The following is an 18,213-nucleotide window of genomic DNA, read 5'->3' on the forward strand; positions in this document are numbered from 1 at the left end:
CATCCAAAATACTAAGAATATAGAAGAATAAAATATGTAACAATCTGATTTGAATAAATCAGCTGGATTAGATATTAGAAAATATTTTCTAAGTTACAGCTAATTTTATTAGATGACTAATAATATCATTCTTCTTTAAGTCCTTAGGTATTAGAGATACATATAAAAAAAGTATCCATGAACATAACAATTTGATGCTAGGGAAATGCTTTAAGCAAGACTAGCAAAATAGCAAAAATTGCTGACACTATATTAGAGTTCATTATTTAGTGGTTTATATATTTAATGCATTTTGTACTAAGTTTGAATTTTTCCATAATAAAAAGTTAAAGAAATGTATTTCCACAATAAAAAAAAAGTTTTTAATGGAAAATTTTCAATGTTCATAGGACAAAGTTAAACACATACACACAAATGTCCTATGAGGCATTAAGTCAGGACGTGATAGTATTCTAAGGTTCCGACATTTTCAGAAAGAGGGTAAAAGGATCAATTATTGTAAGTTAACAGCTCAATTAAGTATATTATAATCTCTAGGATAACTAATAAAAGAACAGTAGAAGAGGGTTTTTACTTCTAAGCTAATAAAAAAAAACAAGAATTAAAAAAAAAAAAAAAAACAGGCCAAAAGGCAAGAAAGAGGAGGAAAAAATACCAAACAAGTAAGACAAATAGCAAATACTAAAATAACACAGAGTTTGGCAATCTACAAGACCATCAACCAAATATGGCCCATTTTTGTCCCCATAAAGTTTATTAGCACAGCCAAGAACATTTATTTACATGTTGGCTATGACTACTTTTGTACTAAAATGGCAGAGCCGAATACCTGCAACAGAGATCAGATGACACACAAAGCCTGAAATAGTGACTTTCTGGACCTCTACATAAAAAGTATGACAACTTCTGGGACAACAGATTTGAACCCAACTATATCTGCAATTCTACTGTACGTTAGAGACTAAATGCTCCAATTAAAATAAAGACTGTCAAAGTGCCTTTAAAAATAAGAAACACAACTACACCACAAGAAAACAGCAAAGAAAAGACATATATCATGCAAACACTCACCAAAAGCAAACCGATGACCCTACAAAAACAAAGTAAACTTCAAGGCAATAAACAATGTCACAGATATAAAGGACACTTCATAATGATAAAAAGTGCAGTTCATCCTGAAGATGTAATAGTTTTAAATTTGTACCAACCCAGAAGATCTAAAGACATTTTTTCAAAGAAGACATACAGATGACCCACAGACACATGAAAAGATGCTCAATACTACAAATCATGAGAGAAATGCAAATCAAAATCACAGTAAGACACTACCTCAAATCAGTCAGAATAGGTAATATCAAAAACAAAAAATAAAAAAACAAGAAACACGTGTTAGCGAAGATGTGGAGAAAAAGAAACCCTAATGCACTGTTGGTAGGAATGTAAATTCATGCAGTCCCTGTGGAAAATATTATAGAGGTTCCTCAAAAAATAAAATACCATACAACCCAGTAATTCTACTACTGGGTATCTACCCAAAGAAAATGAAAACACTAACTTGAAACACTAACTTGAAAAGATATATGTACCCTTATGTTTACTGCAGCATTATTTACAATAGCCAATATATGGAAGCAACCTAAATGTCCACTGATAGATAAAATGGATAAAGAAAATGTGGGAAGGAAGGAAGGAAGGAAGGAAGGAAGGAAGGAAGGAAGGAAAAGATAATTACTCAGAATGAGTAATCTTGCCATCTGCAACAACATGCATGGACCTAGAGGGTATTACATTAAGTGAAGTAGGTCAGACAAATACCATATGGTTTCACTTATATGTAGAATCTAAAGAACAAAACAAAGGAACAAGCAAACAAAAACAAAAACGGACCTATAAATACAAAGAACAAACTGATAGCTGCTGGAGGGAAGGGATGGGGAGGAATATGGGTGAAGGGGAGCGGGAGGTACAGGCTTCCAGTTATGGAATGAATAAGTCATGGGGATGAAAGGTACAGTATAGGAAATATAATCAATAGTACAGTAATAGCACTGTATAATGATAGATGGTAGCTAAACTTGTAGGCATAGCATAAAGTATACAGTTGTGAAATACCTATGCTATACACCTGAGGCTAATGTTAACATTGTGTGTCAACTATACTTCAATAAAAAAAAAAGAATTTGGAGGCGCCTGGGTGGCTCTGTCAGTTAAGCATCTGACTTTGGTTCTGGTCATGATTTCAAGGTTCCATGAGTTCAAGCTCCACATCGGCTCTCTGCTGTCAGTGCAGAGCCCACTTTGGATCCTATCTTCCTCTCTCTGCTCCTCCCCAGCTCACATGAACATGCTATCTCCCAAAAATAAACATTAAAAAAAAAAAAAGAATGGGGCGCCTGGGTGGCTCAGTAGGTTAAGCGTCCAACTTCAGCTCAGGTCATGATCTCAGTCCATTGAGTTCAAGCCCCACGTCAGGCTCTGTGCTGACAGCTCAGAGCCTGGAGCCTGCTTCAGATTCTGTGACTCCTTCTCTCTCTCTGCCTCTCCACCTCTCACACTCTGTCTCGCTCTCTCAAAAATAAACATTTAAAAAAATAAAAGATAAAAAAAAAGATTTTGTAGCCCCCTACTAACATGCCTCAAATACATTAAGCAAAAATTGACACAACTATATGGATTCACAGAAATATCACAATCAGAATGAGATTTTCAATATAACTCTCTCAGAAATTGATAAAACAAGCAGGATAAAAAAATAAAAACCAGTAGGGATGTATTACAGTTGAACAACAGAATGCACAAACTTACCCTAAAAATACATATAGACAACAAATGCAAAATACAGTCTTTTCAGGTATATGCAGATATTTACCAATACCGACTCTATCCTGGTCCATAACCCAAGTGTGAACAAATTTCCAAACGCTGAAATCATACAAAGTATGTTCTCTAACCACATGCAATTAAGCATGAGCTAGACTATACCTTTAAAATCATCACATATTTGGAAATTTAAAAACATACTTCTAGTGGTGCCTGGGTGGCTCAGTTAGTTAAGAATCTGACTCTTGATTTCAGCAGAGGTCATGATTTCATGATCATGAGATTGAGACCCATGTTGGGCTCCATGCTGGGTGTGGAGCCTGCTTAAGAATTTCTTTCCCTTTCCCTCTCCAGTGCTCAAGCTGTCTCTCAAAAACAAAAATAGTAACAAAAACAAACAATATAAATATATGTATCACATACATATTTATTTATGTATTTACTTCTAAATAACCCAGGGAGGCAACGAAGAAAGCACATTATCTTTAAATTCTTTAATCCTTAAAATATCTTTAAATTAAATATAATGAAAATCCTATTACTCAAAACTCGTGAAGCATAACAAAGCAATGCTTCAGGGAAATTTACAGATTTAAATGACTATATCAGAAATGAAAAAAGGTTGGGGCACCTGGCTGGCTCAGTCAGTGGAGCATGGGAGTCTTGATCTCGGGGTTTGGAGTCTAAGTCCCACATTAAGTGAAGAGATTATCTAAAAAAATTAAATCTTGGGGCACCTGGGTGGCTCACTCAGTTAAGCGTCCAAATTCGGCTCAGGTCATGAACTCGCGGTTCGTGAGTTTGAGCCCCACGACGGGCTCTGTGCTGACAGCTGAGAGCCTGGAGCCTGCTTCAGATTCTGTATCTCCCTCTCTCTCTCTGCCCCTCCCTGGCTCATGCTCTGTCTCTGTCTGTCTGTCTGTCTGTCTGTCTGTCTCTCTCTCTCTCTCTCTCAGGAATAGACATTTAAAAAATAATCTTAAAGTAAAAATGGTTGAAAATCATTAAGTCACACATCTATGTCAAAGTCAGAAAAAGAACAGCAAACTGAATACAAAGTCAAAAGAGATAAGGAACACAAAGTTAATGAAATAAAAAACAAATATTCAAAAAGGATCAACAAAACTAATAGTTGCTTCTTTATAAAAACTTTTAAAACCAACAAGTGACAAAGGAGACTGATAAAATCCAGAGAAGGTACAAATAACTGATGTCAGGAATGAAAAGGGAACATCTAGTACAGATCCATCAGATATTTAAAAGGTTTACAAAACAGGGGGCCTGGCTGGCTCAGTTAGTTAAGTGGCCAACTCTTGATTTCTGCTCAAGTCATGATCTCGCAGTTCATGAGATCAAGCCCCACAGCAGGCTCTGTGATGAAAGCATGGAACCTGTTTGGGATTCTCCCTCTCCCTCTCTCTCTGTCCGTCCCTTGCTCATGCTCTTTCTCAAAATAAATAAGCATTTTTTAAAAAAACAAAAATAAAACTGTTCATAAAAGGATATTAAGAATAAGGTTTTGGGGCACCTGGGTGGCTCAGTCAGTTAAGTGTCCAACATCAACTCAGGTCATGATCTTGCAGTTTATGAGTTCCAGCCCCACATCAGGCTCTGTGCTGACAGCTCAGAGCCTAGAGCCTGCTTTGGATTCTGTGTCTCCCTCTCTCTCTGCCCCTCCCCTGCTCATACCTCTGTCTCTCTCTCTTTCTCTCAAAAGTAAATAAACATTAAAAAAAAAAAAAAAAAAGAATAAGTTTTTGCCTATAAATCTGAAAGCATAAATGAAAAAAATTCCTTAAAAATATAACTTATCAAACTCACAGAAGAACTAGAATATCCAAAGAGTCCTGTAACTATTCAAGAAATTACATATGTAATTGAAACCTTCCTATAAAGGTGATTTCAAGTCCCAGTGGGTCTACCAGCAAAGTTAATGAAACACATAAAGAAGAAACCATAATCTGCCACATATTTTTTTCAGAAAAAAAAAAAAGATGTATACTCCCCAACTCATTTTATAAGGCCAACAAATCTTGATACCAAAACCTAAGAAAGATAGTTAGATAAAGGGAATTTTTCAGGCCAAATTCAATCACAAATACAGATGATAAAATCCTAAATAAAATAGCAAACTGAACCACCAATATATAAAAATGATAATACAACTCCACCTAGTTGAGTTTATATGAGGAATGAAAAGTTAGTCTAACATTCAAAATTCAATGTGCGGCGCCTGGGTGGCTCGGTCAGGAGAGCATGCAACTCTTGATGTTGGGGTTGTGAGTTCGAGTGCCATGCTGGGTGTAGAGATTACTTTAAAAAAATAAAATAGGGATGTCTGGGTAGTTCAATTGGTTGAATGTCTGACTCTTGGTTTTGGCTCAGGTCACAATCTCACAATTTTGTGAATTCAAGACCTGTGCAAAGCTCTACACTGGCAGCACAGAGCCTGCTTAGGATTCTCTGTCTCCCTCTCTCTCTGCACCTCCCCTACTCGCCCTATCTCTGTCTCTCTAGAATATAAATAAATAAAAATTTACAAATAAAATCTTAAAAAAAATTCAATGTAATTCAGATTTTAACAAGAGAGGGAAAGAAAGAAAGAAAGAAAGAAAGAAAGAAAGAAAGAAAGAAAGAAAGAAAGAAAGAAAAACATACCGCATCAATGGATACAGGAAAAGTATCTGACCAAATTCAACATCCATGCAGAATTAAAAAAAAAAAAAAAAGAAAGAAAAACCTTACAAAACAATATAAACAAGGAAATTCCTATAATCTGATTAACAGTAGAGAAAAAAACAGAATAAATATATCATATTTAAGAGTGAAATGTGAGACTGGGAATAATAAGACAAGGACACCTGACATTTCCATTTCTATTCAGCATTATACCTAAAGTATTAGCCAGTATGAGAAGTCAAGAAAAATAAAAAAAAGTATAAGGATTGGAAAGAGAGATGTAAAACTGTCATTTGTACAAGATGACTGTACACATAGAAAATCCAAAACAATCTACAGATAAATTATCAGAATAAGCAAGAACAACCAGGTTACTAGACACAAAATCAATATATAAAAAATCAAGGGCATTTATAAATAAATTTGTAACACCTTACCAACAAACTGCATCCCCCCAAAATATATAAAAATTCCTTCAATTTATTTTTTAAAAGGGGGAAAAAACTAAAAAAATATACAAGTCATGAACAGGGACTTCATAAAAGAAAATGCAAATGACCAATGAACATATGAGAGGATGTCAAGCTTATTATTCATCAGGGAAATGCATTTTAAAACCACAGTAAGATACAGGTATCCCTCACTATCCAAAAGTAAAGCCTTCTGAGGAAACGTTTCATAAGCCAAATGGCATAAAGCAAAGAAACAATTACCATTAATTTATATGGAAATTATTTTGAGCTTTCCCAGACCCCCAAAATAACCTCTCTTAGGCTTTTCTGATACTGTAGGACACATCTTGCTAACAGATGCACAAAATAAATTGAAATAAAGTACAGATGCTCAAAGACACAGTTCAACACTATGGCAGCTTGATGCTGAGATGCTGAGTAAAGGTCCTGGGAAAGGAGCTTGGCAGTGCCACCCTCACTGTGCACACTGCTTCCTTATGGAAGGAAGGACTCACTGCAAAACAAACACCGGACGCTATGTTCGCATTTTGCCATTTTTTGTAACAGCAAAAATCCTCTTCGAATTTCTCTTGGGTTAGCAAAAACAGGTACTAACGTACGTCTTCCATAAAAGCCAACTGGCATAACACAAGCTTCTGAAAAGTGGGAGATACCTGTACCACTACTTATCCAATGATTCAAATTAAAAGACTGGCAATACCAAGTGGTGATGAGGACATGGAAGGACTAGAACTCTGAAACAAGACTGCTGCTGTTGTAAACTAGTACAACCACCTGGGAAAATTCTTTGGCATTACCTATTACAGTTAAACATACACATTACTCTATCACCTGGCAATTCTATTCCAGAGTATATACTTAATATAAATACATGTATATGTATACCAAGACACATGTGCCAGAATATTCAAAGCAATATCACTTGTAATAGCAAAAAGAACTGGAAACATCCCAAATTTCTGTCAATGGTAGTAGATACATTTTGGCATATTTAATACTACATGGCATTGCAAATGAATTAAACTAAATACAAATTAATCTCATAAACATGCTGACTGACAGAAGACAAAATAACTACTATATGATTAAACTGATATAATTAATACAAAGTTCAAAAGATAGGTACAACTTCCTTTGACAGATGAATGGATAAATTGTGATATCTATAAATGGAGTACTACTCAACAGTAGCAAGGTATGAATGCAACTACATGGATCAATCTCAACATAATTATACTGAGTGAAAGTACTGGATAACAGACTATACCCTGTATGATTACATTCATATAAAATTCTAGAAATGGCAAACTAACCTAAATGTCAGAAGCAAATGAGTGGGTGTTTAGCAATGAGGGGGAGAGACAGGGGCAAGGAATTACAAAGGAGATGATGAATATGTTCACTACCTTGGTTGTGGTGATGGGTTTCATGAGTATGTGTATATGTCAAAATTTATCAAACTATACACTTCAAATATGCAGCATACTGTATGTCAATTATACTCCAATAAAGCTGTTGGAAAGAAGAGAGGAAGGACGAGGGTAGTAAGGGAGGAAGACAGGAAAGGAAGAAAGGAGCAAAGAGGAATACAAGAGGGAAGAAGGGAGCAAACCAGTAGGGAGGAGGGACTGAGGGGAGGAGAGAAACTGAATGATTGACTTAGGAAATCAAACTTTCTGGGCCCCGATTTTCTTATCTCTAAAATGGAAGTGAAACTTTTGATAGTGAAAGGAGGTAACTAATGTATGCAAAATCCATAGTGCACAGTTTATGTTTATGTGTCTATCTTTTCTTCCTTCCTTTCTCGTTCACTCCTTCAAGAAATATGAGTATCTAATTATGCCAGGCTCTGTACAAGGCACCAGGGTAAAGAAGAATACTACATACTTTTCCCTTTATAGGGAAACAGAGACAAATTAAAAAATGAATCATTATAAAATGTTATAGATACTGCAAAGAGATATATGATGTTGAGAAATACTATAATAGGTATTTCTGACCTAGTCAGGGAAATGAGGAAAAGCATCTCTGGAGAACTGACCACACTGCTCAGCTCTAAAGAACAGGTGTTAATTAGGCAAAAACAGGAATAAGCACGTACAAAGCCTGGACTGGAAGACGTCTTTCAATAAATGGCCAATGTCTCTGGAAAGGAAAGAATAAGGATTCTGGCATGAACTAAAGCTTGAAAGGTAGCTTGGGATCAGACCAAGATGTTGGCAGACTTACCTTAAGAGTAATGGGAAGATTTCTAAATGACTCAAACCAGAAAGGTAACAAACCTCACTGCAGTTTAGAAAAAGCACTCCAATTACAGTACAAAGAATAAGTTGCAGGGGAATAAGAACGAATGTAGACAGATCAAAGAGGAGCTGTTGTTGGGGCGCCTGGGTGGCTCAGTCAGTTAAGCGCCCAAGTCTTGATTTCGGCTCAGGTCATGGTCTCAACAGTTTGTGAGATTGAGCCCTGCGTTGGGCTCTGTACTGACGGCATAAGCCTGCTTGGGATTCTCTGTCTCTGCTCTTCCCCTGCTCATGCTCCCTCTCAAAATAAATAAATAAACTTAAAGAAGAGGAAAAAAAAAAAAAAAAAGAGGAGCTACTGTTGCAGTTCAGGCAACAATGACAGCTTGGATCAGGGCAGTAAAGTCAGAGATTTATTCTGTCAAAAAATCCTTACTTAGGGCCTACTAAGACCCAAGCACTCTCCCAAGCTCAAGAGATGGAGTAATAAGCAAAAACAAAAAACAAAACAAAACCAAACCCCTGCCCTTGTGCCTTGTGGGATTTATATTCCAGAGGGGAGAGACAAATAAATAAGTAAAATATCACACACCTCATGGTTTTAAGTGCTATGAAGAAAACATTAAAGTAGGGAACTAGTGGAAAGAAGGGTTGGTTGTCTCACTGCCCAAAGAATCATAAAGGGATTAGATTCTGGACAAGAAATGGTAGATTCTGGACATCTTATGGTAACTGACATAAATAGGCTAAAAGGCCTGATGACAACTGCCCTGAATGTCTCAAAGTAGTTATAGTAGTGATGCAAATGTTGGGGGAAAAGGAAGGCCAGAGGACATGCCAGGAGATGCAGTATTCTGAGGCCTCTTCTTTACTCCTGCCAGTGATGTTGCAGAAGCTAGTGAAGGACAGTCTTATCCATAGCACTTAGAGCTTCTAGATTCTCTCTTACCTCCAAAAGAGAAGTGAAAGCCAGAAGAGGACTGGTCTTACATAAAATAGTTTGTTCCCCAATTCCTATCAGTTGGTAAACTCTATGACAGCAAAAGCTATGTCTTTACCCCTATATTCTCAGAATCCAGACAAGTGCCTGGCACACAGCAAACATGGAATATATATTACTGAAAGAAGAAATGAATGGAGTATTGTTTGTTTATTTTTTTAAGTAACCTCTATACCCAGTGTGGGGGTTGAATGCACAACCCCGAGACTGAGAGTCACATGCTCCATCCACTGAGCCAGCCAGAAACCCCAATGAACGGAGTATTATATCAAAAGGCAAAATATTGGGGCACCTGGCTGGCTCAGTGGGTGGAGCATGTGACTCTTGATCTCAGGGTTGTGTGGTCAAGCTCCATGTTGGGTGTAGAGATTACTTAAAAAATAAAAGCTTTAAAAACAAACAAACAAATGAATAAATAATGGCAAAATAGCCCCATATTACTAAGATAAAGATTTTAAATGTGCTCATATAGGGGCGCTGGAGTCGCTCTGTCACTTGAGCATCGGACTATTGATTTCGGCGCAGGTCACGATCCCAGGCCCATGGGATTGAGACCCATGTCAGACTCTATACTAAGCACAGAGCCTGCTTAAGATTCTCTCTCTCCCTCTGACCCTCTCCCTGCTTGCACTCTCTCTCTCTCAAATAAAAAAATAAAAAACAAAAACACATGCTCGTATAAAAATCACAAACTGGGCCTAGCCACAAAATAGCTTTATTCAAACCAAAATACATTGATTGTAACAGTTTTTAAACTATTATATTCTAAGAGTCTTAAAGAAAATCACATTTTACAAATTTACAGAATGGAAAAATATATACTTATATTTTTTTAAAATAAAATTACAGGAGCACCTGGCTGGCTCAGTAAGTAGAGCATGGGACTGTTGATCTCTCAGTGTTATGAGTTCAAGCCCCATGTCGGTCATGGAGCCTACTTAAAATCTAAATAAACAAACGAATGTTTTAAAAGTTATAATAATACATAATTAAACTACAAATTCAGAAAATTTTTCAATTTATTTTAGTATGTTTAATGACATGTTTGTTTAAAGAAATGATAATATTTTATCCCACAAAATTTCTCAATTTTTCTATTGTACCACCTTGCTAGCTCTTTCAACGAAAAACAGGTATATATATTCAAGCAGTGATTTGCAAACCAGGAGTGTAGCAATATTATTTGGAGCCACTATTTAGCCCTCAGCATGTAGATGCCAGGTAACTACTACTTTAAAATATAACTATAAAAGTGTACTTGATTATTTTAATGCAAATCTAACTAAAATTTTCCCATCTCTATTCTAAAATTTAATTTGATGATGAATTGTTAAATGACTTACTAAAAAAATACATACCTTTCTCTCACAAAATCTGCTAGTTCTTTCGTTGATATCTGTCCATGTTTCATATTATGGTAAAGGACATCAAAGCCACTATTTTTTTCCCCCTGAAATCAAAAAAGATTTTTAGTTTAACAAACAAAAAAGATCAAAATGACCAAAACGACTTACAAATAACCCTCCATTAACTAATATGCAATGCTAATGCTCAGGTGAACTATTTCTCCTTAAATGAACCATTGCCTCTCCTTGTATGACTTCAAATTATATCAAAGGAAAACTCTACACTTTAATAAAGTTTACAATTTATTATACATATACACACATTAAACACACATGCACACATTGTATAATCACTCAAATAAGTATATTAAATGAAATTAAGTCTGAAATTTTAAGAAATAACATGCAGCCTAATTTAGAAAAGATAACCATGTATCTTTTTAAATACATCACCAAATCCCATTTCAATTCCCTTAATACGCACTAAGGGATTCCTGATTATGTAACAAAGAGTCCCTGTTTTAAAACAACTAAATCCTGGGACACCTTGGTGGCCCAGTTGGTTGAGTGCCTGACTCGATGTCAGCTCAGGTGGGATGGAGCCCCGGGTTAGGCTCCGTGCTGAGTGCAGAGATTCTCTCTCCCTCTCTCTATCCCTCTGCCCCTGTCCCCTGCTCACAATCTCTCTCTCTCCCTAAAATGAATAAATTTTAAAAATTAAAAATTAAAAAATAAATAACTAAACTTGACTTCTGGGTCAAGATAGCCTATTACTAACCACATAACCATTCAATACCACAAAATACTTTATAATCACTAACATAAATCTTTCAGTAAACTTAAACAACTTGAGAGGTGAGAAATTTTAAAATTTTAATAAAAGAGTAGTAACACTCATTGGCTAGTCCTCTACTAATGGGAAATTAGCAGAACCAGACCACTACACAATCCTAGAAAACCTTTACTGCCATTTAATCCAATAAATGCTAAGTTAGCAAGTCACAGCAAAGAAAACATTAGAAATACCAATTTTATAGATGAAACACAAGACTCAATAAACTTAGCTCAACAGCTCTCTTTACAATTAGTTTTTATTTTGCTCCAGTGAAAATAAAATAATAAAGAACTGACTATATTTGTTGGAAATAGAAAGCAATACAGTAAGCAAGAATTACACAATATGAAACCTAATTTTTTTACAGCTCACTGAAAACAGGAAACTGGAATTCCTGTTATACTGAAATGATCCCTACCAAAGTTGTAAACTAATACAGAAAGTAATTATTTTGCCACATATACAATAAAATGTCCTATTTATAATGAGATGATATAAACAATACACTCAGGACGCCTGGGTGGCTCAGTTGGTTAGGCGTCCAACTTTGGCTCAAGTCATGATATGGTTTGTGAGTTCGAGCCCCAGGTCGGGCTCTGTGCTGACAGCTTGAAGCCTGGAACCCGCTTCAGATACTGTCTCCCTCTCTTTCTGCCCTTCTCCCACTTGCACTCTGTCTCTCTCTCTCAAAAACAAACATTAAAAAAATTAATTATAAAAAAATAAAAAACAATATACTCAACATTTTGAACATCAATTTCTTTACACAAGTAAGAATATAACATAAAACCATCGTCTTTAATGAATCCAAAGATACCCATTTGGTTTCTATAATTTTTTATGTTTAACATAAAGAAAAAAGTTATTATCTAACTTTGGCTTTTTACTTTCCATGGGTTTTTCATGCAAATTTATTCTAACCAAAAGAAGAATATTCTCTGACATAACCATTATCCCTAGTTTATGGCAAGCAAAAATAACATCATCATGCAGATTAGTAAGTACAATTACAGACAAAATAATGAAGGACCTGAATCCTCAAAGGGATTCATTTGATTACTTGAATGCATAAATTACACATAATTACCTATCCACCAACTTCCAAAATATAGTCATGAACTCTAAAAACAAAATGAAACTTAAATTCTAAAACCATAAAATCAAAAGTCTGAAGCTCTCATGCCCCAAAGTTCTCAATAGACATCTACTACTTCTCATTTGCATATAAATCTAACAAGTCAGGTTACCTGGGTTCCCAGTATGTGTTATGCATATGCATTATCATATTCAAATTGGAAGTGAATTAGGAGTAAAAGGCTATTCAAACAGACACACAGACTATTAGAAATACTCTACCAGTTGGGAGAGAGCCAAAGCATAAGAGACTCTTAAAAACAGAACAAACTGAGGGTTGGGAGGTGTCAGGGAGGAGAGGGTAGCTGATGGGTATTGAAGAGAGCATCTTTTGGGATGAGCACTGCGTGTTGTATGGAAACCAATTTGACAATAAACTTCATATATTAAAAATAAATAAATAAACAAAGAAATACTCTACCAGGATTACAAGTTAAAAAAAAAACAAAAACAACTTTTTTTTAAAAGAGATAAGAAACTGGACACCATCTAGTAACTGGGGCAACAAGGTCCTGAGCGTTTTGCCTCACTGTGACAGTATTTTTTTATGTTTATTTATTTATTTTTGAGAGAGAGAAAGGTAAGAGAGTGGCAGAGAGAAAGCGAGACAGAATCCCAGCGCACAGCCTGACACAGGGCTCAAACCCACGAACTGTGAGACCACGACCTGAGCCAAAACCAAGAGTCACTTAACTAGAAGTCACTTCACCAAGGATGTTTAACTGACTACGCCACCCAGGCACCCCTCACTGTTATAGTATTATAAACATTTAGGAATCAAGTAAAGGTTAAATTACATTTGGAAATTTGGGTTTTAATCAAAAAGTCCTTTAAAGAGTAAGCTCTTTTTTGGGAACTTCAGATATCCAAATAGCCTACTAGTTAAAAATCCTAATAGAGGAAATTATGAATATTAATCTATTTAATATACAATACAATATTAATACAGTATCAATAATATACCTTAAGAAACAGTATTAACTACTCCATCCCTCAGGTCTTCACTTGGAAAGACAAGGAAAATTCATTCTAATAAGGATGTGATACAGAAGAACCCTGCCTCAAAATGCACTAACAACTAAATATAAACATATATTCACATATAATGAATATGCATAAACACATGATTACAAATCCATTTGTCATTTCTTCTTATTTTCAGATTTTTCATTTATTGAGGTCAGAAAACATGAGTCTAACTCCAGGCACTATTCATTAACAATTTCACAAACCTATTAACACAAATATTTATTACTCATGAACTTTAGCACAAACTAAGCAAAAATTTTACTACTTCAAATGGCACTAGTGTGTAGGGTGATCTCTCTCACTCCACACACACACTTAAATACAAATACACCTTTTTTCTAAAAAAAAAAAAAAAAAAAAAAAAATTTCAAAGTGTCTGACAAAGAACCCAAATTGTATTGTCCCTTGCCAAAAACTTACTTTACAGCTTTGATAACAGATGACTAAATAAATACTAAATACATAGACATTTATATGTCAAAAAATACAGCAGAAGACAAGAACCCTGGAGCTGAGGTCTAGGCCCATTTGGCTTCAGTGTCTTCACCTGCACAAAACACTGAAAATTCTGGTGAAACGGGGAGAGACCACTCTTGAAAAAGATAATTGTAACTCATTGTAATTCTGCCACCATTTAAGATCACCCCAATTTTTTTTAACCAGAAGTACCTCCACACAGGTTCTGTAATTTTATATTAGTCACCAACGTTTTTAGTAGATGGCTCTAATTCAAAGAAAAGTAAAATAAGAAGTATTTCTGAACTGCATATCCATTTTATCACCTTAGACCTTGAAGTGGATATGTTCTTCTCATTTTCAACACAAAATTTTTTTTCTTAACAAAATCTGTTAAGCAAGCAGAACTGGCTTTTCCTTGACTACAAATACATGAATGTACAAATAATTTGACAAAAGACTTTTATTATCAAATAGAATTATGTCTAAAGATGTCTTCTTATCTTCAATATTTTACTAAAACCGTAAATATTCATGCCCTTTGATTCAGCAATCCCACTTTTAGAAATCTATACTACAGAAACACACACACAAAGATACATGTGGAAGAATATTTACTGAAGTACTATTTATAATAGTGAAAAATGGAAAAAACTCAAAGACATCCATTAATATTACTGGTTATGTAGGGGCACCTGGGTGGCCCAGTCAGCTAAGAGTCCGACTCTCGACTTTGGCTCAGGTCATGATCTCACAGTTCACAAGATCAAGCCCCGCATCAGGCTCTGTGCTGACAGCATAGAGCCTGCTTGGGATTGTCTCTCTCCCTCTCCCTCTGCCTCTCCTCACTCGTGCATGCTCACTCTCTCTCTCTCTGGCAAAATGAATAAAACTTAAAAGATATAAAACTGGTTAAGTAGATGACAGTATATCCTACAATAAAATACAGTATTTTTTAAAAGACTACAGTAAAAAAAAAATTGCAGATTTTTAAAATTCTTAAAACGGACAGATACACTGTCAATGGAAAAAAACCAAGACACAATTACCATGACAGCCCAAAATAACCTAATGTAAGGAACAACTTAAATGCCCAGCAACCAGTGAATAAAAAGACAAAATAAGGTATATCCATACAACGGAATATAATTCAGCAATAAAAGAAACAAACAATGATGCATGTGACTTTATGAATACTATAATCATCTTAAAGAAATCAGACACGAGACCATAAATTGTATGACTCCATTTATATGAAATGTCTAGAATAAGCAAATCTGCTGAGATAGAAAGTAGATTTGGTGAATTGTTGGGAAGGGGAGGTTGTGAAGTAGGAGGTGAAAAGAGGTACAGGTTTTCTTTGTGATGTAATGAAAACGGTTTAAAATTGACTGTGATGAGGACTACATGTCAAAAAGCACTGAACTGTACACTTTAAATAAGTGAACTATACAGTAAATAAAATATATCACAATAAAGCTATCAAAAAGCTTAGGCAAATATTTTTATCCATTTCAATCAAATTCTTGCAGAGAAATTTTCAGTATTAAGTGACAAAAGCAACTATTAACACTATTACTGGTACAAGGAAGACAATTCTTTTGAATATTTACGCTAAGATAGGATCTTTTTTAATCTGCTGGTCTCAATGCACTTTACAAAGAGGTGGCACATTCATAAAAGTCTAATGACTGTGCCCTGGGGCAAACAAAATCTTGTTATAATCTGGTATAAACAAGTGTTAAAAACCTTTGAATTAATTCTTAACATGAAGAAGAAGGAAAAAAGTTTTATTACCCTTTGAAGATGTTTAGTCCAGAGTCATACAAGTCCTTTAAGAAACCACAAACTTCTGGGGAACCTAGGTGGCTCAATCGGTTTAGCTTCAGACTCTTGACTTCGGCTCACGGCATGATCTCACAGTTCCTGGGTTTGAGCCCCACGTCAGGCTCTGTACTGACAGCTGGGGCCTGGAGCCTGCCTGAGATTGTGTCTCCCTCTTTGTCTGCCCCTCCCCTGCTCATGCTCTGTCTTCCTCTCTCTCTCTCTCTCTCTCAAAAATAAATAAATAAACATTAAAAAAAAAAGAAAGAAAGAAAGAAAGAAAAGAGAAAGAAAACACAAACTTCTGGGGTGCCTGGGTGGCTCAGTGGGTTGAGTGACCAACTCTTGATTTTGGCTCAGGTCATGATCTCACAGTGGGTTTGAGCCCCATACTGGGATCTGCACTTACAGTGTGGAGCCTGTTTGGATTCTCTCTCTTCCTCTCTCTCTCTGCCCCTCCCCAACTCATGCTCTCTTTCTTTCTTTCTCTCTCAAAATAAGTTAACTTAAAAAAACAAAAAAGAAAACAAAAACCACAAATTTCTCAGAACCTATTGTCTCTTCTTACCACTCTGACTACAGTTAACAGTTTATCAGTCCAGATTCCTTTTCCCATACATATAGTAACATGTTACTTTTTTTTTAAGTTTATTTATTTTGAGAGAAAGAGAGAAAGAGTATGGCGGGGGGGGGGGGGGGGGGGAGAGAAAGACAGACAGAATCCCTAGCAGACCCTGACACGGGGCTTGATCTCATGAACCATGAAATCACAACCTGAGCAGAAATCAAGAATCAGATGCTTAACTGACTGAGCCACCCAGGGGCCCCATGTTACTTTTTAACATGAAAATGAGATCACATTATGCATAGTTTTGCACTTAAGGTCACCAAGTCACTGGAAATATTTAGGTTTTTTTCTAGTCTAATTTAGAATCTACAAGTGAGACATACTTGAAATTTCAAGTTAGAAAGTCTGAATACGTCATCAAACCTACTTTGGAAACTCAAAGACATCTTTTTCTGGTTGACTTTATAACATCACTTTATACTTTAAAATTTTTTTAAGGAGATATGAAATACAATCTAACATCTTTCCACTTGAAGAAAAAATAGGACTGTTAATGTACCTGGGTTTTTAAGATCCATGAACAGCAATAGTGGAAAAGTACAAAGCTATATAAGTCCTATAGATTTTAGCTAATGGTCTGAAACTTCTCCTTCAAAGACCTTTTAAGAGCAACAGTAAATTAAAAACTAAAAACAAAAAAACTGGATTATCTCTCACTTTTGATGACTCCAAGATCTGGAAAACAGGCAGAAGATGGGGTGCCTGAGTGGCTCAGTCAGTTGAGCATCCGACTTCAGCTCAGGTCATGGTCTCGCAGTTCTTGAGTTTGAGCCTCACATCGGGCTCTGTGCTAACAAACAGCTCAGAGCCTGGAGCCTGCTTCGGATTCTGTATCTCTCTCTCTCTCCCTCTCCCCTGCTCATGCTCTGCCTCTCTCTATCTCTCAAAAATAAATAAATGTTAAAAAAAATTTTTTTGAAAAAAAAACAGGTAGAAGATAGTGTATAGTGTATAATCAGGCTATTGATTAAAAAGCCGATTTTACCTAGTTCCTTTTTATTAAAAAAAAAAAAAAATTGGAAGGGGATGAAAGGGTCAGGAGGTGCTATCATGTGAATAGCAAATAACAGGCCTAACCTTCCTCTCAACCTCAAACCGCTTCAAAAGTAATAAATAAATATCATCACTTCCTACCACTCTACATTTTCCTTTTGCACTAGCTCTTATGTAAGCAGTTTTTCTATAAGTAAATAGCACATTTAACCACAAGTTACAAACTCTTTTAGTCAACCTTCTATTTATATATTGAAATTTTCACACATGATCATCAGAACTATTCTACAGAACTACTGACAAGATGTTTTTAAAGCAGAAAACAGTGATTAAAGATGTAAAATGAGCACTGCTCAGCAGTCAGAGCAGGCAGGTACAAAAGTCACTCAAACACATCTGTTGGTTGGCTGAAGGAAATAAATCTTATTATATTAAAAAAATTATTTTCTAACTCCTCAGATACTCCCTAAACTTTTCAATTATAATTCACCTTTTCCAGTTAGCTAAATCCTTAAAGCCATCTAATAGATATTATAGGGATTCAACAAAAATAACAAAAGCAAACAGTTGTGAGATAATTTTTTTAGAATTTTCAAATTCTCTGTAATATTCTTTAAAGAATGTAATTTTAATTACCCTCAACATGAAAAAATAAAACAATTTCAGGTTTCTCAAAAACTCTTCAATCTGTGCATTCGAAGGCATTCTTAAAATGACATCTCTCGTTCATGTTGTTAAATCTTCAGTCCTCAT

General features: G+C 35.6%; 1 protein-coding gene across 1 annotated transcript in view; it reads right to left on the minus strand.

Annotated features, from left to right (window-relative positions):
* The window catches only part of FCHO2 (FCH and mu domain containing endocytic adaptor 2), a 122,636-nt gene that overhangs the window by 94,849 nt on the left and 9,574 nt on the right, over positions 1 to 18,213 (minus strand). The window contains 1 exon segment of the mRNA XM_053907273.1: positions 10,574 to 10,665. Coding sequence (XP_053763248.1) covers positions 10,574 to 10,665 — 92 coding nt within the window.

The sequence above is a fragment of the Panthera pardus genome, unplaced genomic scaffold (genome assembly GCF_024362965.1).
Source record: "Panthera pardus isolate Hobbes unplaced genomic scaffold, ASM2436296v1 HiC_scaffold_2, whole genome shotgun sequence".
In the NCBI taxonomy this organism is placed as follows: domain Eukaryota; kingdom Metazoa; phylum Chordata; class Mammalia; order Carnivora; family Felidae; genus Panthera; species Panthera pardus.